Raw genomic sequence first — 23,268 nt, 5'->3', positions numbered from 1 at the left:
TCTAACTGCAGCTTTTATCATTATTCCTACCCCTATGTCTTCATGGTTTATTTTCAGTTTGTAACTGGCCACATGGCATTAAAATATTTCTAGAACTGAAACACATCAACTGAAGCTCATCTTTACTTATAATACCATTTCCTGTACATTGCTTAACAAGTTATTATCATTATCATGGCCTTTTGTAACCATTTGTTAAATATATAAACAAGAATAGATAGAAAGGGAGAAACCAAGGACAAAGGTCTTTTTAAAAGTAAACACCAGGGCTTCCCTGGTGGCGCAGTGGTTGAGAGTCCGTCTGCCGATGCGGGGGACACGGGTTCGTGCCCTGGTCCGGGAAGATCCCACATGCCGCGGAGCGGCTGGGCCCGTGAGCCATGGCCGCTGAGCCTGCGCATCCGGAGCCTGTGCTCCGCAACGGGAGAGGCCACAACAGTGAGAGGCCCGCGTACTGAAAAAAAAAAAAAAAAAGTAAACACCAGGGACTTCCCTGGTGGCACAGTGGTTAAGACTCTGCACTCCCAGTGCAGGGTGCCTGGGTTCGATCCCTGGTCAGGGAACTAGATCCCACATGCATGCCACAACTAAAAGTTCGCATGCCACAGCTAAGCAGCCAGCGAGCCACAACTAAGGAGCAGGTGAGCCGCAACTAAGGAGCCCTCGAGCCGCAACTAAGAATCTGGTGAGCCTCAACTAAGGAGCCCGTGAGCTGCAACTAAGGAAGCACGCCTGCTGCAACTAAGATCCGGGGCAAATAAATAAATAAATATTTTTAAAAAGTAAGCACCACATTTAAAAGAAAAATAGGAATGATAGCTGCGATTTGATTGCCAAAAAATAAATGTGAATGAATAAAACATAAAGTAGAAATTCCTTTTCTATCTTTTGTCTTAGGATGAAGGAAGATGTGGCCAGTCTGAGACTACACCCTTTCTGAGGAAGTATTTTCCTGCTATTATTGGGGTATTCCTAGTCTAACTTCCTTACATCAGCCAAAAAGAATTACAGAATTTTCCCAACATGGACCATTAATAGAAACAACAGTATTTTGCTCCCTTTATATTAAAGTACCATCTCCATATTGTTTTTTGTTCTGGATTTCAAAATACAGCATTACATATAGAAAAGCATGTGTGCGTCTAATATTGTTGCATTTTGAATTGAGAAAGAAACAAAAATGACAGCCCCTGACATCTAAAGACTTGCCTTATACTCACAGCGAGGCCATGTTATTCTCCTGTTAGACATGAATCATCTCACAGAACATCAACTTCAGGCAAGGTTACTCTTAAGACCACAATAAAATGAGATCAAATAATGTCCCTTCATAATTTTGTCTAAGCACAGACAGCAACAAAGGCATTTTGTTACCTGCAAAATGCCAAACATCTCCTTACTTGGCCAAGATGACTGATTGCTACTTATTAGCCAATTACAACTCTATCTTCCATCTAATCTCTCCTCTCTATAGATAAGATTTATTGATGACCAGTCATAGAATTGCTCCTGCTTTCTTACAGCCTCTGATCTGGAACAAACCCCCACCTCCTTACAGCCTCCCCTAAATTACCTAACCAAAGCCCCAATCCTATAATACATTCTTTCTAATATCCTTTTACTGAGATGCTCCATCATTCTCTATGATGTATGTTCTCCCTCTCTGCAGTGAGTAATAAAACCCACCTTGTCTAACTACAGGTGTGCTCTTATTTTTGCTCATAAACAACAGAAATGTATTTCTCACCATTCTGGAGGCTGGAAGTTTGAGATCTGGGTGCCAGCATGGTCAAATTCAGGTGAGGGCCCTCTTCCAGGTCGCAGACTGATGACTTCTCCTAGTATCCTCACGTGGTGGAAAGTGGAGGTCCAGGTGCGTTCTTGATGGTCAATTGTACGTTATTTTAATTTAAAAAGACAAAAGCCTCTTCATGAGGATGCCTACAATCCTTTAATGCAAGTTTTAGAATGGATATGGAAAGCAATTAATGATTGACCCAGCAGCTCATCTAAATAGTTCAATGCTCTGTGCCAACTCAACTGGTTCTTACTTTGCACTATGCTTAATCCCTTGAGAAGTCAAACAGCATCAATGATTTTGTTTATATATTACTTATAAGCTTAGATTTGGTCAATCTAGAAATGTTATTTAAAAAGAGAGGAAAACTCCATATCTTACTAATGATCAAAAGCTACAAACTTTTTAGATAACTTTGACCAAGATTATAAGACCCTCTATCTTCAGCACTTACTCTATGCAGGTATTATACTAAGTGCTTTATACAGCTTAGCTCTTCTAAAACTCAATAAATTTGGAGTCACAGATGTCCAATTAAAAGTGGCTTAAGGGCTTCCCTGGTGGAGCAGTGGTTGAGAGTCTGCCTGCCGATGCAGGGGACCCAGGTTCGTGCCCCGGTCCGGGAAGATCCCACATGCAGAGGAGCGGCTGGGCCCGTGAGCCACGGCCGCTGAGCCTGCGCGTCCGGAGCCTGTGCTCCGCAACGCGAGAGGCCACAGCAGTGAGAGGCCCGCGTACCGCAAAAAAAAAAAAAAAAAAAAAAAAAAAGTGGTTTAAATAAGGAAGAAAATGCACTGTCCACATAGCTCCATGATGTTAACACGGACTCGTCTGCTTACCGCCATCCAGAAGCTATCCTCAGTGCGTCCATGGCGGCTCTTTTGGATTGCAAGTTGGCTAGAGTAGTATTGGGCTTCACACCGCAGGAAATGAAAGTAGATTCCTAGCATTAATTTTTATTAGAGATGAAATGTTCCTCCCATTGATTTCCCCCTCAGGTCCCATAGGCCAAGACTCGGTCATGTGTCCAGGCCGTGGTTACAAGGGCAACTGAGAACACAAGCATCTGGAATTTTCAGGCTTAATAATTGGAGGTGAGCTCTATTGGCATGGAAGGAAGGAAGGAGAGGTAGCTGTCAGGTAGGAGGCAGACAGCATTGTTCACAGGTGTTATTATTAACGCCATTTTACAAAGGAGGAAAGGAAGCTTAAAGAGGTGAAGTAATTTACCAATTAGTACTCAGCTAGAAGGTTTAGTGCAGAATTCAAATCCAGTATGCAGAATTTCAAAGCCCAAACTTTTTTAAGGGCTTGGGCTCTAAATCAGATGGACCCAGGTTTGTATCTAGACTCTGCATCCTGTTTCCTCATTTGTAAAAGGAAATTATTGTATCACGTACTTCTTTGAACTATGGCAAAGCCTAAACAGATAATGTATATATAAAGTGTTGAGCACAATGTCTGGCCCTGTTATCACTGTTGTCTTTGCTATCAATCAGCAGCAGCATTATTACCCCATTCTACTGAGAATGCCACTCACTGGGTGAAATTTCTAGGTGGTTGTTCAGAGTCCAAGTGCTCTTGGTCCGTCCTTCACAATACCCGGTAAATGGAGTTTACTCTGTTACTATGACGATACTCTTACCTGGCTTGTGCCTTTCACTCATCTGAACCGTCCTGGGAGCAGGGATCATGTCTCATTTATCTTTATATCTTTAGCCTCTTGCACACTGTGTAATGCATAGTATGTGCTCAATAAAAGATTCTGAATGAAGCTGTAGGTGAGGGTGGAAATAATTCTATACTTCAACAATTGAGAACTATGAGTCCTATTTCTCAACCTCAGAAAAATCATCATTTCCTAGAAAAACATTTGATTACAAAAATCTCATCTGGGAAGGCCTAAATGACAAAGCTCAGCACTGAATAAAAACCACATGTATTTAAAGAAAATTTTTATTTTCCCCAACCCCCAAAGGGTTGCTGCTGTAAATCTTCTCTCATTTTAAACCTTGATGTTCTTTCATTGATTAAAATTTACACTAATGTGTCAACAAAATTTCAGCTCGCAGTAGTTAATTTACTCAAGACTCCAGAAAAAAATCTGTCTTATAAGGTGAAGTTCTTAGAAAATTCAGGAGTAACATTTAAAAACTCAGCAATAAGATACTTCTGGGATAAAAGGAAAATGCATTCCATAAATATTTTGAATAGAACCAACTGAAAAGAAATGTTCATTTCTTAGGATTGAGTTCAAGTAAGTTTCCATGTTTCCTTGTGTCTGAGGATAGTAAACGAAGCACAGGATTAGCAGCAGACAGTTGACAACTCTCACCCTGAGAACATATAAACACACTATGGGAAGCAGGTGTTGCTGTACATGAAATAGGAATTTCAGTGGCAGTAAAAACAGGGCAAACATATATTGGCGTCCTCACATCACAATCATGTAATTAGCCTCTTTTTCTTCTCGATAGTTTATAAATGGTTAAAACTTTTTTTTGACAGTAAAATTGTAACAATGGTTGATTTCTCTATCATTGTTATTTTGTTTTGTTTTACAAAAAGTGTGCAGTCAAGCTACTGGCAAATAATAAAATTGTCCAATGATCCCTTTTCATTCTAATTTTGCACATTTAATTTTACTATTGTGTTTCTTAAACATTTTTTTCTATAAGCCACCATTTTTAAAAATAAATTTATCTATTTATTTATTTTTGGCTGCATTGGGTCTTCGTTGCTGCGTGCAGGCTTTTTCTAGTTGCAGTGAGTGGTGGTTTCTCTTGTTGCAGAGCACAGGCTCTAGGCGCGCGGGCTTCAGTAGTCATGGCATGCAGCCTCAGTAGTTGTGGTGCACGGGCTCAAGAGCACAGGCTCAGTAGTTGTGGCGCACGGGCTTAGTTGCTCCGCGGCATGCGGGATCTTCCCGGACCTGGGCTCAAACCAGTGTCCCCCGCGTAGGCAGGCAGATTCTTAACCACTGCGCCACCAGGGAAGTCCTAAGCCACCATTTTTAAAGCTATATTTTTATATATCAGGTATTCAATAGTGGAACCATGATTCCAGTACGAGTTCTTTCAGGAAGGCGACTATGTCATAAATAAAATGGAGGATCATTCAGCATTTATAGGCTGCTCTGATTTCAGAAAATATTTTTCAACCACCGATACACTTCCTATGCCTGTTATTCAAACACAACCTTGTTATGAAAGCTAATTGTTAAGGATTTCATTAAGAATTACATTATTATAAAATAATACTGCTTCTTGTAGAAAAGGGGGAAATACAACAAAACACAAAAAATTTAAAATTATGCACAATCCAACCCTGTAGCTGGCTAATGCTAACATTTTGGTTTACTGTCTTGTCTTTTTTCAAAGAATACATAATATATACACATTCAACTTTTAAAAACAAATTAGAGGGCTTCCCTGGTGGCACAGCGGTTAAGAATCCACCTGCCAATGCAGGGGACACGGGTTCGAGCCCTGGTGAGGGAAGATGCCGCAGAGCAACTAAGCCCATGTGCCACAACTACTGAGCCTGCACTCTTGAGCCCGTGAGCCACAACTACTGAAGCCTGCGTGCCTAGAGCCTGTGGTCTACAACAAGAGAAGCCACCACAGTGAGAAGCCTGCGCACCACAACAAAGAGTACCTACCGCTTGCCACACTAGAGAAAGCCCGCTTGCAGCAATGAAGACGCAACGCAGTCAAAAATGAATAAATAAATTTATTTAAAAAAAAACAAATTAGAAACATGCTAATTATACTTTGGTTTCTTGCTTTTTCATTTAAAATTATAACTGGAATTTTTATGGTAATAAATATTTATGAAAAGAAAAATTTTGACTAATTGAATGGTATTTTAAGATAAAGGTTTCCATAATTTAATCAAGCCTCCACTGGTGTACACCTACATCATTTTCAATTTTTGTTGTTATAAAAAAATACTATAGTAAGCATTCTTGCACATAACATTTCTACATATCTCTATTTTCTTGCTTTGGAACACTACTAGAATATGAATTTTTAAGGTTCTTAATATATATATATTTAAATTTAAAATGCTTACTATTAATTTTAGAGATATAACCATAACACAGAGTCAAAATGTCCTAGAGTAAAAATTACTGGTGTACTTGTACAAGGTCCACTTTAAAACCTTGGCACATAATGCATACAAAAGCTTGTCATTTTTGTTAAAAGCTCCCAGAACAGTACATCCATGTTGCTCTTTGGCATAAGATATTGCTAGACAGGAAGACACACATGATATCTTCATCATCAAGATACCAAATCTTCTTATCATACTAAGTGAAGTAAGTCAGACAAAGACAAATATCATGCGATATCACTTGTATGTAGAATCTAAAAAAATGATACAAATAAACTTATTTACAAAATAGAAATAGACTCACAGACATAGAAAACAAACTTATGGTTGCTAAAGTGGGAGTAGAGGGATAAATTGAGAGTTTGGGGTTAACTGATACACACTACCATATATAAAATAGATAAATAACAAGGACCTACTGTATAGCATGGGGAATTATATTTAATATCTTATAATAACCTATAATGGAAAAGAATCTGAAAAAGAATGTATGTAATCACTTTGCTGTACACATGAAACTAACACATCATTGTAAATCAGCAATACATCAAAAAATAAAGATATCAAATCTTGTTAAACCAAGCCATAATGTAAAAGTACAAAAGCATTTTTGAAGCAATATAAACATATTTTAATAGTAATATGTTAAAATTAATATTTCATACTCATGAAATATAGTACAGGAAAAGAAAATTCTGAAAATGAAAAGTAATAAGCATCAATTAGCTTTCTCAGATATTAAAGCATATTATAAGGTGCCAATAATTAAAACAGTATGATAAGTATGCATGAACAGATTGACAGATGAACGGGAAACACTACGAAGTCCAGGAATAGACCCAAAATTCGTAAATGAGCCCTTATTATATGATAAAGGTGGAATTTAAAACTACTGGGGAAAGACAGATTATCACAAAAAGGTGTTAGAGCAACTAGAAAAAAAGTAATTACCCCAACATCTCACACTTTACACCAAAATTAATTCCATAGTGGTCAAAGACTTTTAAATGTGAACAACAAAACCATAGAGGTATTAGAAGAAACCACAGGATAATTTTTAATAATCTTCACATGGGGAAATCCTCCCTAAGCATGAAAAAAAAGAAAAGAAAAAATAAAAAGCCCAGATAAAAGAAAAAATTGATAAATTCTATTATTTTCAAATAAAAAAGTTTCCATGGGAAAAAATAAGCAAAGTCAAAACCTACACTCAGAAAAATATTTGCAGCTTAAATCATAGACAAAGGCTAATTTATCCCACACATAAAGAACTCCTATGAAATCCATACAAAAAGACCAATAACCCAATAGAAACTTGGGCAAAGGGTGTACACAGATAGTTCACAGAAAAGGGAACATCAAAGGCTCTTAAACATATGAAAAGATGTTCAGCCTCACTTTTTTAAAAATGCCAACTTAAACTTGGACAATACTATTTTTTTGAGATGCTATTTTTTACCTATTAGATTGGCAAAGATTGACACATTTGGTGACACATTCTTGGAAGGATCTGGGGAAACAGGCCCTCTCACATAATGTTGGTGGCAGTATAAATTGATGCAACCTTTGTGAAGAGCACTTTGGCAGTACAAAATCTACAAAAAACGTTCATTAACCCAGCAAGTCAACTACTAGGCTTTTATCTTACTGATATATTCATTCATACATGTACAAAATTTCATATATACAAGGTTGTTATAAGAACATTGTAATGGAAGAGACTGAAAACAACCTAAAAGCCCATCAACAGGGGCTGGTTAAAAGAAATGATACAACGAAGCAATGAAATATTAGACAGTCAATATGAATAACGAAATGAGGAAGCTCCTCATGTATTGAAATGGGATGACTGCTGATATTGATTGATAGGTATGATAGATAGATGTATGCACATGTTTTATTGATTGTATATGCATCGAGTATCTTTGGAAGAGAACAAAAAGAGGTGACGACATTAACTGGCTTTGGGAATGGAAACTGGAGTGCTTCATTGTACCCTTTGAATTTTTAAGTATTTGAACATATTATGTATTTTAAAAATTAAATGGAACTACATTAAATTTTTAAAGTTGAGTAGGTTATAATCACAGAAAACAGCTTGGGTCCTAATGAGTTAGTACAAAGAAAAATAAAAGAAATATCTTAGCAAAAGGATAGTAACCAGGACCTATTGCTCCTCTAAGTCCCCAATTGTTGGGTAGTCTGAATTATCTACTCCCAAGCCAACCATGTAGCAGAGCGCTAACCAATGCCAGAAGCTGCCCAGTGGCTCCAATCAGGCCTAGAGCTGCCCTCACCTTCCTCTCTTTGCTTGAAGAGAAGAATGAAGAAGTTACTACAGCACACACTTTGACCAATGAATGAATGGCTGGGAGCCTTCCCATTCTTCAGCCAATTTAAAACACAGTGAAGCAAAGAAAGTATTAGAGTCACTGGGTCAGTGACTACTGATCCTTTTGTTACCTCCCCTTTAGAGCACAGCCTCTGAGTCTGACAGCCACCCAGGCAGGGCTAGAAGGAGGCATGTAGATGAGGCCCACAAAGATGGAGTTCACCTTTACAGACATTTTTTGTTTTTTAAGTTAAAAGCAATAAATCTGTTCTTGTTTAAGTGGCAGATGGATTGTTCCTTGGCTTTAGGCAAACTTATCAAAGGAAAGTGAACCAATATGGTCTGGAAGGGAAAAAAATAGAGCAACTATCAAGATCTGGATCTAATTGCTTAGCTAATAGCTTAGCAGTCAGGCTTGAATAATGGGCTAAGTCAGGATGAATGGGTTATTCCCCCTTTCATAAGCACTTTACCTGTATTAACCCATTTACTTTTTACAACAAATCTAAGATGTAGTCTTTACTATGATCTCCATTTTACAAATGAGGCAACTGAAGCATGCAGAGTTTAACTAATTTGCCCAGTTACCCAAGGAGTAAAATAGTAGAACCAGGACTGAGCCCAGGTAATATGGCTCCATAGGCTGCACTCATCAAAACATACGGCATTCTATGTCATAGTAATTTTACCTACAGTATGACCCAAGCATTACAAAAATAATTTTTGTTGGAACTAGGCCCTTCTGAAACTCATAGACCAGAGTGCATGTGAACGTCCTGTATTTGTTTCCTTTAGTCAATGTTTCATACATTGCTGAACAACCTTTTTGCTTTAAAGACCCAAAAAACCACATAGTTACATGTATCCAGGAGCTTTGCAACACTAATTTTCCTGAAATAAAAGTGATCCCCACTTATCAGTCCCTCTAATTTTTTCTTCTTCCCTTTAAATCAAAGCAGTGTTTCATTTACCGTATTTAACACCTAGCATGAGCAGAGAAAGCAAATAAAACAAAGCAAAACAAAAGTCCAAAGCAAAACTTAGGTCAAAACTTCCGTCCTAAAGACTGAAGACTGGAAACATTAGCTAGACAGCAGCACAGTAGAGTTAGGACATGTATCTCCTGACTCCCAGTCATGAGCTATTCATACCAGGCAAAGAAGACTAAAAATAGGGCCACCTCACCATGTCATTTCTTGTTTTTACTTAGAAATTGCCATGGTTTTCTCTTTGAACTACAGACGTCTCCTAAGATTCTCCACTTTGAGAAAACAGATCCATTGAGAAGCCACATTATGGAGCCTAAGAACAACCAAGACTTGGAGCCAGACCAGTTGATATTCCAATGATTTCATTAACTACCAGCCCCTGATCTTGGCTTATGACTTATGTCTCCAGCTTCAGCTTCCTGCCACTCATATTGGACATAATAAGACCAACCATATAGAAACTGGGGAATATTGGAGATAATGGAAGTGCCTGACACAGTAGGTGATAAAAAATGAAACCTATTAGTACCAGCATATGATTGATTTCCCTGTTGAGTCTTCCTCTTTTTTTCACTCCTCAAATCATTGCATGTGTAAGGAAATTCTCTAGCACTTAATATGACCATCAGTGTGTGCGAACTTAAAAAATGATTATTAACCATTTCAAACATACAGAAAAGCATGGAAATAATATACCACCACCTATGTGTGTCTCCATTAAAAAAATGCCATCTTGCATTTCATAACTTTATATAAATGGTATGTTTGTCCATATTATTCTACAACTTGCTGTACCCTCTCCAGCATTATGCTTTTGAGATTTACCCATGTTGATATATGTAGCTGTTAGTTATTTTAAATGCTCTATAGTATTCAACTGTATGAACCTTCCATCTTGTATTTCTGATAGAGACACAGATGTAGAGAACAAATGTACGGACACCAAGGGGGGAAAGTGGTGGGGGTGGAGATGGTGGGATAAATTGGGAGATTGGGACTGACATGTATACACTAATATGTATAAAATGGATAACAAATGAGAACCTGCTGTATAAAAAATAAATAAATTAAGTTAAATTTTAAAAAATTACCATATGATCCATCATGTATTTCTGAGTTCTCCTACTGATGGACATTTAGATTGTTTCCAGTTTTTTACCATTACAAAGAATATTGCAGTAGACATCCTCCTTACATGTGCTTCTTTGGGTACCTGTGAGAGAGTTTCTCTAGGGTGCAAATCCAGAGGAGGGACTGCTAGATTCACAAGATATTGTCACTTTCAACATCACTAGCTATTGCCAAATTGTTTTCCAAATCACTACAGCATTTTGTTGTTGCACCTTGTGGGGTTTTGTTTGTTCATTCTTTACTGAGCAATATTTTATAGACCATAATATTTACCCATTTAAGGTGTACAGTTCAACAGTTTTTAGCATGTTTGTGAAATTGTGCAACCATCAGCCCAATATAATTTTAGATTCATACGATAGTGTTTTTATTTATAAAATATACTTAAGCAACCTGTAAAGCGGGTTACATGTCCTATCCAATGTAACCGCGGAAATCCCCTGGGAGAAGCTAGTTTGTAGAGATTTTCTGGTTTGAACCCTGTTGTTTGAGGCGGTAGCTGGAAGGCACATTCCCAATTAGATTACGAAACTTGATTAAACGCAAGTTCTTGTTATTTGCTAACAAAGGCATTCCTATTTATTCACCTCAGAGTAAAATGACTCAGAACTGACTCTATTTGGAGAGAAGGGAGGCACGCTATACCAAATAAAGGAGCTCTTTTCACCCAGAACTATTCTGGCTCCTGCCAGAAAGGGAGGGAGGTGTGAACCAGGGTAGAGGATGGAGTAAACAGTTGTGGAAGCCAGGGCACTGGCAAAGGGGAGGGGAGCCACCACCGTCTTTTGTTTTCCTCCACAGGTTAAGTTGTTGTGCTTTTCATCAAATCATTTTTGTACTCTGAGTCATTAATTAATGGCACTTTCAAGTATTATTTACTCCATCTCATACTTAATGTGTTAATTGTCAACGCAGGTTGCCAAGTATGACTTGGAATACAAATTTAGGTAAGAATATTGTTCCCATCCAGCCACTAAGTGTTCAAAACCTAACACATTTCCTTCCACTTGGAATCTCCTGAGAAACATCAGTTTCATGGACAAAAACACTGGTCTCCTGTATTCATTCATTCCTTTCAGTCATTGCTTTAAGGACGTCAATTTTCAGACACTATGGTTTCATATCATCAGGTGCCTGGCAGCTTTCTGAACTCTCCTCCTCACCTTTCAGCCCTTCCCACAAGTACAGAGTACACAGTCATGTTCCGTGACAGCCCATCAGGTGACACAGACCGGGCAATGTTAGACTGTGATGTGGAGGAGAGGCACAGACACGGGGCTGACACCCAGGGCAGACGTGTTAGATCTCACCTCACCAGCTATGCAGGCCTGTGATTTAGGAATGAGCTGCATGGGATGGGAAGACCCAAGAAAGTTGTTTCTGTAACTAGTTCCCTTGCTCCTTACATGAGGAGGCCTGAGGCTCTGACAGGTTTTCGGTCCACTCCAAGGCCCAACTAAGGCTTTAGGACCTGCAAAAGTGAACTGACATGGGACTGAAGTGGAAAACAGCCCTGACTTGCACTGGAAGGGATTAAGGCCAGCAAGCCACCTGGAACCCAGGGTAGAAGTCCAGTTAGTCAGGACAGGAAGAAGCAAAGCAGATGAGTGCTTGTCTCACTACCCCTCCACCCACCCCGAGGGGAAACAGTCTAACCAGGCTTCATCCAGCCTGTATCCCCAGCCAAAACAAAATTATCTGGCAGTTCCTGAGCCCCAGGCAGAGGGCTGAGTTAAATGGGTTACCCTGCTCAAATGCAAATATATGCAAAATGTATCTACCTCTTCTGAGCATCAAGAGCAAACAAACACAGCTGAAGTCATCCGCACCTGGGCCATTCCCCTGAACAGGCTTCAGAGCTGGCCTACTTTCCCGCTTTTCTAGTCTATGGCCCAACTTGCCTAACTTGTTACAGTCATGGGTCCCTGCTGCCGCGTTTTCCCTGCCCCCAGCTTCCTCCACGCCAACAGCTATAGCTCACACATCTCCTGCGGATCAGGGTGCTCTCTCAATGTTCAGTGCCTGGATGGGAACTGTCCTGCACACGGAAACAAGGCCCAGCATCTCGCTTCCTCTTTGTTTAAAAATCTATTCCTTACAAGCTACAATGGTTCCAAGAACAAGGTTGCGGGTAATTATATTTTCCCTCTGCGCCATCCCATGTTGCAGGGTCAATGTGTGTAGGTCACGACAATAGTTCTAGTAGGAGAGAACTGGTATGGTAGTTATGTGTGAGGCACGATTTGAGTACCTCGCAGGTATTATTTCATCTAATCCTCAAAATAACCCTACCAGGGAGGCATTATTATCTTCATTTTTGGATGAGAACACTGAGACCCAGGAAGATTATGTGTCTTGTATAACATCACAATTTATAGACGATGCAGGTGGGATTCAAACCCCAATGTTCACTGCAGGACTATTTACAATAGCCAAGATATGGAAGCAACCTAAATGTTCATCGACAGATGAATGGATAAAGAGGATGTGGTACATACATACAATGGAATACTACTCAGCCATAAAAAAGAATGAAATAATGCCATTTGCAGCAACATGGATGGGCCTAGATATTATCATACTAAGTGAAGTAAGCCGGACAGAGAAAGATAAAGATCATATAATATCGCTTATATGTGGCATCTAAAACAAACAAAGAGAGATACAAGTGAACTTATTTCCAAAACAGAAAAAAAATCATAGACATAGAAAACAAACTTATGGTTTGTTTTCAAACAGGAAAGGGGAATGGGGGGAGGGACAAATTAGGGGGTTGGGATGAACAGATACACACGACTATATATAAAACAACCAACAAGGACCTACGGTACAGCACAGGGAACTCTACTCAATATGCTGTAGTACCCAATATGGGAAAAGAATCTGAAAAAGGATGGCTACATGCATATACATAACAATCACGTTGCTGTACACCTGAAGCTAACACATTGTAAATCAACTATACTTCAATATAAAATTGAAAAAATAAGATATCTGTAAAGATGAAAATGTAAATACTCAAATACCATAGAACTGAGAATAAAGATACACAGTGAACGTCAAAGAAAAAAACACCAGGGCGTCTGACTCAACAGTGTGAGGGAGGGGGGAGGTGATGGGAGTATTCCACCTGGATACAGGTGGAGAGAATTTAAAAATAATAATAAAACCAATTAGAAGTCAGATGGCTTTTTATTATCACCATAAGCAATTCTCAACAACGCAGTGAAGAAATACTTTTCCTCACTTGGGTGAACCACTCCCACTGTCTTATTAGGCTGGATGCTTCAATATCTGTGCCTAACACTGGTGCAGCCATAGTACAACTCTAAGGACAGCCCAGCTGGGACACTGAGGATGGCAGAGCAAAAACATGGAAAGACCATATGGGTTCTTAAAAAATTACTGTGGTAAAATATACATAAAATTTACCATTTTAACCATACAATTTAGGGGCATTAAGTACATTCACAATGTCATACAACCACCACCACTACCCTTTTCTAGAACTTTTTCATCATCCCAAACAGAAACTTTGTACCCATGAAACATGACTCCCTATTCTTCCCTCCCCCCAGCCCCTGGTCACCTCTCTATTTTTTCTCTATGAATTTGCCTACTCTAGGTACCTCATATAAATGGAACCATACAATATGTATCATTTTGTGTCTGTCTTTTTTCACTTAGCATTGTGTTTTCAAGGTTCATCCATGTTATAGCGTGTCTGAGAATTTTATTTCTTTTTAAGGTGGCAAAATATTCCACTGTATATAAGAACTGGGTTTTTAATGACACCTTTGAGGCACCATACCTTAGGGGACCTATTGTTAGGTTAGATAGTAAGCTTACCTTATAGTGTAAAAGTCACATGGCATTGGCTTTTCTGTTTCTTACAGCTGAAAGAATCCTGACACACAAGGCACAACTCAGGTTCTTCTGTGAGGCTCCAGGGTGGGCAATGAGACCCACAGGCAACCAAAATGGATGCTCTCCAGCATGTGGCAAAATTTTACAGAATTTCCCTGTAAGTCTGAATCTATACACGTGTACATGCATATACACACACTCACACGACTAGGGCCACACCTTTACCTCTTCTCATCCTCAGTTTAGCTATTTTGATAATCCCTTATTACAATGGTTAATTTCAGCAGACAGTTATTCAGTACTTAACATTTTTATTCATCATAAAAATATATATATGTAACTCCAAATCGAGTGAGACATTGTGCCTGGTGCTCTGTGGAGGAGTACAGATTGACGCCTCTTTTCAAAACACTTTTCCACAATCTTCACTGGACTTGGAAATAATCAAGCTTAGTCAAAGGTAAAAAACAAAAACACTTATTTAAAAAATACCATCCAGCATTAATTGAGCCAACTTTGGCAGGCAGGCAGGGTGGGTGGTTAATGTTTTATTTGTATATGAAATTGGAGATACAGGAAGCAGTGTGGAAAAAAAAAAAAAAGAATGCTTATCATTAGAACTGAAAAAAAAAGTGAGTAGTATGCTAATATGATAGAAGGGAACTTTGAGTCACCACACAATGAGAAGAATCTCATCTTTGATAAGTACTAGTAGTGGGGGAGGTTTGACTTATTTGCAGGATTATGAAACGTGTTGATTCATGACTATGAAGAGGCGGACTGTGGAAAGCTGTGAGCAGACCCTAGTGTTAGTAGGGGATATGGAGAAGTGGGAATAAAGAGAAAGAAAAATAGGGCAGAATGTTTTTGCTCAAGGGTCCCTAGAAAAAAAATTTAAAAATTAAAAAAAAAATCTAAGCACGTATTGTAATATTTTTCTGTGACTATAAAAATGTAATGGGAAGCATTAGAAATCAATTACACTGTAAACATATACAATATCCTTTCATTGTGAGCATATATATGAAGCCTCCTGCAACTATTATATTATAAAATCACGTTATAAAATTCTACCTTTTTTTTGCTTGTTCCCTTTTCTGGTTCCTAGTTATTCACATTCTGGGAGAGGACAAAGGCCTTTACAGATACATCAATCCAATCCTTTCTTTTCACAGATAATGGAGGGTAAATAGCTTGCGCACGGTCCCATTCATCCTCAGTGAAAGAGACTGGACTAGAACAACCAGGTCTCCTGATCCCCATCTGGTGCTTTTCTCATTACAACATGACCTGATTCACACGCCGCCTTGTCCCTGGTCTGTATCTGGTGGTTCTCCCTCAATCTCAGCTGGGGCAGAAGGGCTGTGAAAGACAGGACCCGGTCCTCTTGGGGCCTCTGGTTTGCTGTGAGCGTGAGGCACTAGAAGAGGACGCCAGAAAACGCATCTCCCACTTCTATCCCGAGTCTGAAAGTGATCTACAACACACACACACACACACACACACACACACACACACACACACACACACACACACACACACACACACACACGCTCTGTGATCACCTAGCTGAGAAATATTTCCTTGATAGGGCATTGTGTGAAAGAGGAATTTTTAACAGCTGCCATAGGAGAGGTTATTGATTTTAAAGGAGAACAACCGGCCAAGGATACATACACCTTTCAGAAGCTCCTGGTCACACACGATGACCAACAATGGAGAGCTTCCAGCTCCAGGGGTCATGTCAACACCAGGCACGAAGTCCCTGACCACAATACCATCAAATGGGCCACTAATCAGTGGTGGGAACTGCCTCCAAATATGCAAATTCCAGCAGAAAGGAAACACATTTGATTGGATTCTTTTAAAGAGGCCTACCAGTCTCGCATCTATTTTGGGTTTCATATTTATCAGCACTCAACATTCTAAATGTTCTAGTCTGGCTATCCCTATTTCTGGGTGACAACACCGGGAACGCTTTATTGCAACATTCATGAGAGGTGCCTCGAAAGTGAGGGCGGTCAGATCTCTCGAGGCCATTTTTTTCCTGCGGTTCCTTTGAGAAGAAAATCAAAGTGTTTTTGTATTTTTTAAATGTCTATCATACAAGGTTTTGATCAAGTTCAATACGAGGAATATGAATTTAAAATATCCTTTGTTGTAATCATGAACTAGGAAAACTGTGAGAGGAAACACAGTTCTTGAAACTCTGACAATTTCAAGTTTATGGAAACATCGAAAAGTCCCACAATTCTATAGACTGTCCTGCAGAAATTTATCTTTCTTGGGCTCCATAAGTTTCTGTAAGAGTAAGGTTCTCTTTCATCTAAACTCTTCCTAGAAATTTGCTTTCTCAAGTGGAGATAAATCATTTGTTTTACAAAACAAGAGCCTGCTGTGTGTTGTGTGTTCCATCTCAGGCAATAAATTGCCTTCGTACCGTATTTCTGGTCTCTTTCCATATAGCTTGCTGTATCCTATATACAGAATCCTGAAAAATCCTTTCCACTTGTGTAGGAAAGCCACGACTTTCTTCCTCCAGGGCGTTGATGGTTCGCAGAGCAAAGGGAGTCCTTTCTCGGGGCAGGGGGTTGTTCAGGGGCCGCATGGGGATGACGGAGTTGTACTTGTGCTGCCTGTTAACAGAGTTCATGAGGGACGTGTAGAACTGGAACTTACACCAGGTATCTCTTAAAAAGTTTTTGGTCAATAATAAGATTGTCCAGGCAGACCCATTGACAGCATCATCCAAATTCTGTAAATGCTGCCTGCCACATGGCATCTCAGCAAAGATCATTCCAGGTTTGATGCCGAAGTCATTTTCCAGCAGATTCTGGACTCGGAGGGCTTCGTCTGTGTCTTCTTCAGCATGCAGTATCACAAATTTGAGGAACACCTCTTCTTCTGCTTCCTCTTCTGGCACCTCCTCCACTCCCTTGGCTCCCTCCTGCTCCCCTGTTGGTATCTCTGCTGTATTGCTATGAGCAGCGGCATCACTCAGGGAGATTTCTTCAGATTTCTTGGAATCTGACTTGTGATGTCTTTGACTCGTATCCACACTCTGGCTTTTACCCCAAGAGAGAGAAAGAGGGCAGGGATCCGTTTTAGACTTTCCGATACCCATTATAAAGATCCAAATCAGAATAGGAAAGCTTTATTTCTCCGCATTTCATTTCATTCTAAAAGGAGAAATAACAAAGCAGAAGAATACCATAAACTTAATCAAAACATTAAAAATGGAAAATTTCATTCACCCCGAAAACCTCAAAAAGATGATAATATAAAGAAAGAATTGCCAAACAGATCACTGGGAAATGAAATCACTGGTCTTTTTTGAGCTTCACAAGGGCTACCACAGGTAGTCAAGGGTAAGTTAAACAGAGGGTCCAGTTTAACATAACAGGAGACATTTGGAAATTTTAAATCATATTATAACCACACTATAAACCTCCAAATTAAAATAAATTACTTTGGTATTTTAGAGAAAAGGTACCATATCAACTCTACCCATACGGAGTTTAAATCCAACTTCTCCATAACCAAATTACTGTGTAAGCTAGAAACAGGAAAACCTAAAGAAATCGAATATTCCAATATTAAACACAAAATTTGTTTTTGTATCAAACACAAATACAAAACAGAATACAAATATCCTAAAGATGACTAGCAGGCAGCTCTACTGACTCAGAGCAAAGAGAAGATCTGAAATGTCAAATGACTTGTTGCCCAGAATTCATGGGTTCAGAGCTTTTTTGTTTGTCTAGGATCAGGCCATGTTGTAGTGGGGCTGGTGGAGAAACTATAATAAGGATTGTGAAAAGTAAGGAATATCTTTCCCAGCTAATCTTGGGAATACTTAAGAAAACATTTATTCACCTAGGGAGAAATTAACATCTTAGTTTGGAAGTGAAATCTGGAAACAAAGCCTTGTGATTTTCACCAGTGAAATGAACAAATAATCATTGTAGTCTATACTCGTTCATTTATTTTAAAAATCCTAAATTCAGGGTGTAAGAATTAGATCAGCTGTGAAAGAAAGGTACTCCATGTGAATCTAATTTAAACAAATTTTCAGATAATGTCGGCAGTGCTGTTAATATAACCCCCAAACAGGCAGTTTCAAGGGGGGTTCTTTTTTATCAAAAGACAGAAAATTTAGAATAGATAATTATAAATTCCATGTTTTCAAACTATGGGCCCATAGGCTATATTCTAAAGCATTTTTATTTATTGTTCATTGGCAAAGACCAGAGTTCAAGAAGAAATCAGAATTTTATTCATTATGACCTAAGTAACATAGCTACATATACCAAAATATTTCAGGTTTAGAAGAAACCATTCAGCAAAAATGGTGAAAAACTGTTATGGGAAGAAAAAACAAGGAAAAACACAGAGAATTTTTTTCTAATGTATATAAGGAGTGAAAGGGTTTGCTACTGCCTCTGAATAGTGAAGGAATTGCTGGCTATTGCCTGTCATTTATTCTGTCTGTACTTTAGGTTCTGATCCACAGTATACTGTGCCAGCCACCAAGTGGTAGTCTAAGGCATGACAACCCTCCAATGCTATTGATATCCCAATTAATAAACCTAAATGAACTCAGACTCTCTTCACTGGTTAGGATTAACTGCTGACTTTTTTATTGTATCATGAAAAAAGTTTTACCATGCAGAATTGCGAAAGAAGGTTCCCCTTAATTAAAAAAAAAAAACCTATCCAGAGAAATCTATTAAAGTGTCAATTAAAATGATCTTCACTTATTCGTTGAGATAGGTTTCTTAAACCAACTTAACTTCATCATCTTAATCACTAGCTGCTGCAGATGAGTGCATGTGAAGTAATATAAAAGATTTTCACTAAAAAGTGTTGAAAACTTCTAAGGTAAAATGGTGTGTTGAGTCAGAACACAGAATCTTTTGAGATAAATAAAAATAAACAACAAAAGAATTACATTATGAATAAAAATTACAATTTTACGTCTCATTTTTCTTAAACACTGGTCAGCAAAAAACAGCAAAATACTCCAGAAATCTATGATGTGCTGTTCCAACTTCCAAGCACTCCTGCCCAGCCCCACCCGAAGCAGACCAGCGAGAAGAAAATTAGTGACAATGTCTGAAAACTTCACCATAACCTTCTAATTTGGAGAGGAGAGTAAGGAGTTAGCCAAGGGGAAAAGATGTGGGAAGTTCTGCACTGGAGATCTGCCTTTCCCACCACCACGTGAGTCAGAGATGGGGAAGTGGTCCAGATTCTTCACAGGGGTTCTCAAGGCTGGAAGGAAGTGGGGAGAACCTGACTGTGTTCACCCTGAGCTAATTAACTCCATCAACAAAGAGAACAGAAGGAAGGCAGGGAACGCAGAAAGAAATAGGGGAGGGGAGAAGGCTGGCACAGAGAATCCTGCGAAGCCTCTTCAGTTTCCTCCTCCTCCATCAGGGACAGTTAGCATCAGGGTTAAAACACTGAGATTTCAGCTCCTTCCCCCCAGCTAAGCGGGAGGAGAGTGAAGGTGGCTGCAGGGGAGAGGCACACAGGATCACTGTTCACAGGAATAAAAACGTGTGTGTGTGTGTGTGTGTGTGTGTGTGCACGCGTACATTTTTTATTTACTTTTTTAGAGGGGTAAACTTTGAAAATATTTATATTGAAAAGTCCCACTCCCATCCTTGTCTTTCCCATCCATCCTGTTGCCCCCATGGCCTCTTACTGGTGACTGCTTTTATTAGCTTTTCCTATATCCTTCCAATATTTCCTCATGAATACATATATTTTTTCTTTCCTTTTTTAAAAAAAAAGTATTACTGTATATATACACATACACTGCCAAACAGCAGTAGGTAGGTAAGTAGATAGACAGATAGATAGTAGATGGCTTTTTCCCTTAGTAATATAACTTCAGAGCCTTCCATATCAGCACACGGAGAACCTCCTCTTATTTACATCATCTCCTAACATGTGAATGTACCATAACTGTCCCGTTCTTCAATATGTGATTTGCTTCCAGTCTACTACTATCATGAACAATGCAGCAATGAATAACTTTGTACAAAGGTCATTTATGTGCAAGGTCATCTGCAGAATAATTGCCCCAAACAGGATTTCTGTATCAAAGGACAAATGCATTTATCATAGTGATAGATTTGGCCAAAGAGCTCTGTGTAAGATTGAACCTTTTTTGGTTTGGTTTTGCTTTTCACTTGACAGAATGACACCTCCACCTCTATCCCTTGCCCCAGAAAAGATCTAAGACCAAAACTACCAATTACTATTGACCACAGCCCAACTGAGCTAATCACATCCCTTCAGGGCAACAGAAATGTGGAAAGATACAACCCATCAGAATGGAGCCCTTAAACCGAAGTTCTGAAGGGAAGATCAACAGGTCCAGGATAAGAAGGAAAGAGAGTCCAGAATGTATTCACTTTATATCTAGGCAAACGAAGGTGCCAAGGGAATCCCCCCACATTCAATAGGAGTAAGATGAAAAGAACAGCACGGCATATATGCACACCGGGCAAGTGCGCACAGATGTTACAGGAAATAAGAAAGAAGATAAAGAAGAATCAGAGCATGCAAGAGACAAATAAAAAATTCCATTCTCATTAAGACTATGTGCTGCTCTGGAATCAGACTGCCTGAATGTAGATCCCAGCCCTACTATAAAAAAAAAACTGCAAGACTTTGCACAAATTACTGTACGTATATCTCTGTGCTTTGATCTCATCATGTGTAAAATGGTGATAATTATAATACCTACCTTTAAGGTTTTTACAAAGATCAAATGGCTTAGAAGAGTGCTCCACAAATGTCACCAGTTAATATTGTTATTAAATACATAACAAAGAAGCTAAAGAAAACTTTACGGTTTTACTTTAGTAGCAATAAGAGAAGGCAGAACTAAGCTGTGTGCCTACAGGGGGGTGAGTGGATGTGGCAGAGGACACCTGCACAAGTTCCCTTTGACTGTTTCATTGTTCTCAGTAAAAGAGGAAGCAAAACCCCTTCCTTAGGACTGCCCCAAACCTCAATCTCATTTTTTAGTATAAATGATACAGGATGGAGCCTACTGGGGTGAGATTACCATGTCCACAGGTTATTACTCTTCCTCAGCCCTACCCAATGCTGATTAGTGTCTGTGTGTACTCTTGCTCCCAGCAGAAGACTTCTGTGGCTGGAGGAGAGTCAGGGCAGCACCCGTTGGGTCCTATCCCAGGACAGCCCCTCTCCATGCAGAAATTTCCCAGGAGGTACCTCAGGGTGGTTACAGCCATCAGCCCTCTCTCCCCTGTCCCAAACTAAAAACTGACCCTTCAGTGTGAATTTCTCTTTCATACAAAGTTTACTTTCCTCACCAAGATCTTTGTGAGAGTCAACTGTATGTGTCAGCTGGGCTAGGCTATGGTGCCTAGCTGTTTGGCCAAACACCAGACCAGATGTCGCTCTGAAGGTATTTTTTAGGTGAGACTGACATTAAAGCAGAGTAGACTTTAACCGTAAAAATAATGAATCACTATGCTGTATACCTGAAACTAATATAATATTGTATTAATCAACTATATTTCTATTTTTAAAAATAAATAAAGCAGTAGACTTTGAGTAAAGATTACCCTCCATAGTGTGGGTGGAACTTAATAAGTGAAGGCCAGAGCAATACTGAGGCTCCTCAAGTAAGAAGGAATTCTGCCTTGGGACAGCAACATATAAATTCCACCTGAGTTTCCAGCGTTCAGACTCAAGACTGCAAAGTCATCTCCTGTCTGTTTCTAGCCCTGCAGACTTGGGACCTGCCAGCCCCGCCAGTCACATGAGCCAATTCCTTAAAATGAATCTCCCACCCTCCCTCCCTCTCCCTCTATAAAACCTATTGGTCCTGTATCTCTGAAAAATCCAAATACAGCCCTCCTTAAAAGTTTGTTGCCCTAGAATTAAGAGTTACTGTTTCCATTTAAAAAAATTTTTGACCACTTGGGAAGAGAGGCTCCCAAAAAGCAGTAAGTAAAACAATGATCAGTAATAATTTGATAATAAAATACATATGCACAAACCATTTTCAACCTATGTGTTTACTACAGAAAAAGCTTATGCGTTTAAATCACTGCCTCTGAAATTTAACACATTTAACAAACATTTAGGCATCTAGTACTTGGATCCTTTAGCCCTGGAGAACTTTTTAGTTGTATTTCCTATCTGAATAGCACCATCTTGTGGGAAATACATACAAAATTAATAGTTTCTTCCCTTAATTCAATTAATAAATAGGTTTTGTCATTATTAATAAGGGTTGTTGAAAACTTACTCTGCACCAAGACCTGCTGCGTTTTAGGGATGTGGACCCAGGATAAGCAGATGATTAGGACTCATTGCACTGGTGCTTCATTCAAATAACGGGTGCTACCAGAGCACTCGGGATGGACACGCAGTGGGGAGCACTGTATCAGTAAGGCCGAGAGGCAGACAGTTTCCAGGCAGTGGGAGCAGCACTTGCAAAAAAAAAAAACACTGAAGCACCAGAGGGCACAGTGTATTAGGATCATTTTGCACCAGGTATTTAGATGGCTCAAGTCCAAATATGCAGGGGTGTGAGGGGAGAGGATAGTAGTGAGAGATAAGGATGGAGAGATAAACAGGATTAGAGAGAGTAAGGAACCTAGTTTACTTGGTTCAGGACTTTGAACCTGATCGTGTTGGCAGACAGAGAGCCCCTGGTAGGTATTAAGCAGGGGAGCGACAGGATCTGACTTGTTTTAGACGAGAGTAAGGAGACTAGGCTTAAGGACTGTGAGGCCCTGGACGGGGAGAACAATCAGTTGAGAGGCTGTTACAGTAACCTAGATGAGAAAGCAGAGCCCTGAACTAAGGAAGTTATGGTGGAGATGAAGATATGTAGGAGGTGCCAGGGGTTGGGAGGGTGACGGAGAAAGAAGGATCAAGTATGCTTCCCAAGTCTATGCCTTGTTACATTCGCTGAGTCGTTTGCTGAGACAAGCAGGGTGGGGGTTGGATGTAGCTGACCAGTTAATCCAGTTTGGGAC

At 39.4% G+C, this 23,268-nt stretch overlaps 1 protein-coding gene across 1 annotated transcript; it reads right to left on the bottom strand.

Annotated features, from left to right (window-relative positions):
* Window positions 1-16,649: 16,649 nt before the first annotated feature.
* On the bottom strand, window positions 16,650-17,357 carry TICAM2 (TIR domain containing adaptor molecule 2; the record flags this gene model as incomplete). Its single annotated transcript, XM_079702363.1, has 1 exon — window positions 16,650-17,357. One exon carries the CDS (start codon window positions 17,355-17,357, stop codon window positions 16,650-16,652), a length of 708 nt encoding a protein of 235 aa, XP_079558489.1.
* Between the last annotated feature and the right edge of the window lie 5,911 nt (window positions 17,358-23,268).

This window comes from Hyperoodon ampullatus, assembly GCF_949752795.1.
Source record: "Hyperoodon ampullatus genome assembly, chromosome: 4".
Lineage (NCBI taxonomy): Eukaryota > Metazoa > Chordata > Mammalia > Artiodactyla > Ziphiidae > Hyperoodon > Hyperoodon ampullatus.
Note: the sequence above shows the minus strand (reverse complement) of the source record. Positions and strands in the feature narration are given on the sequence as shown.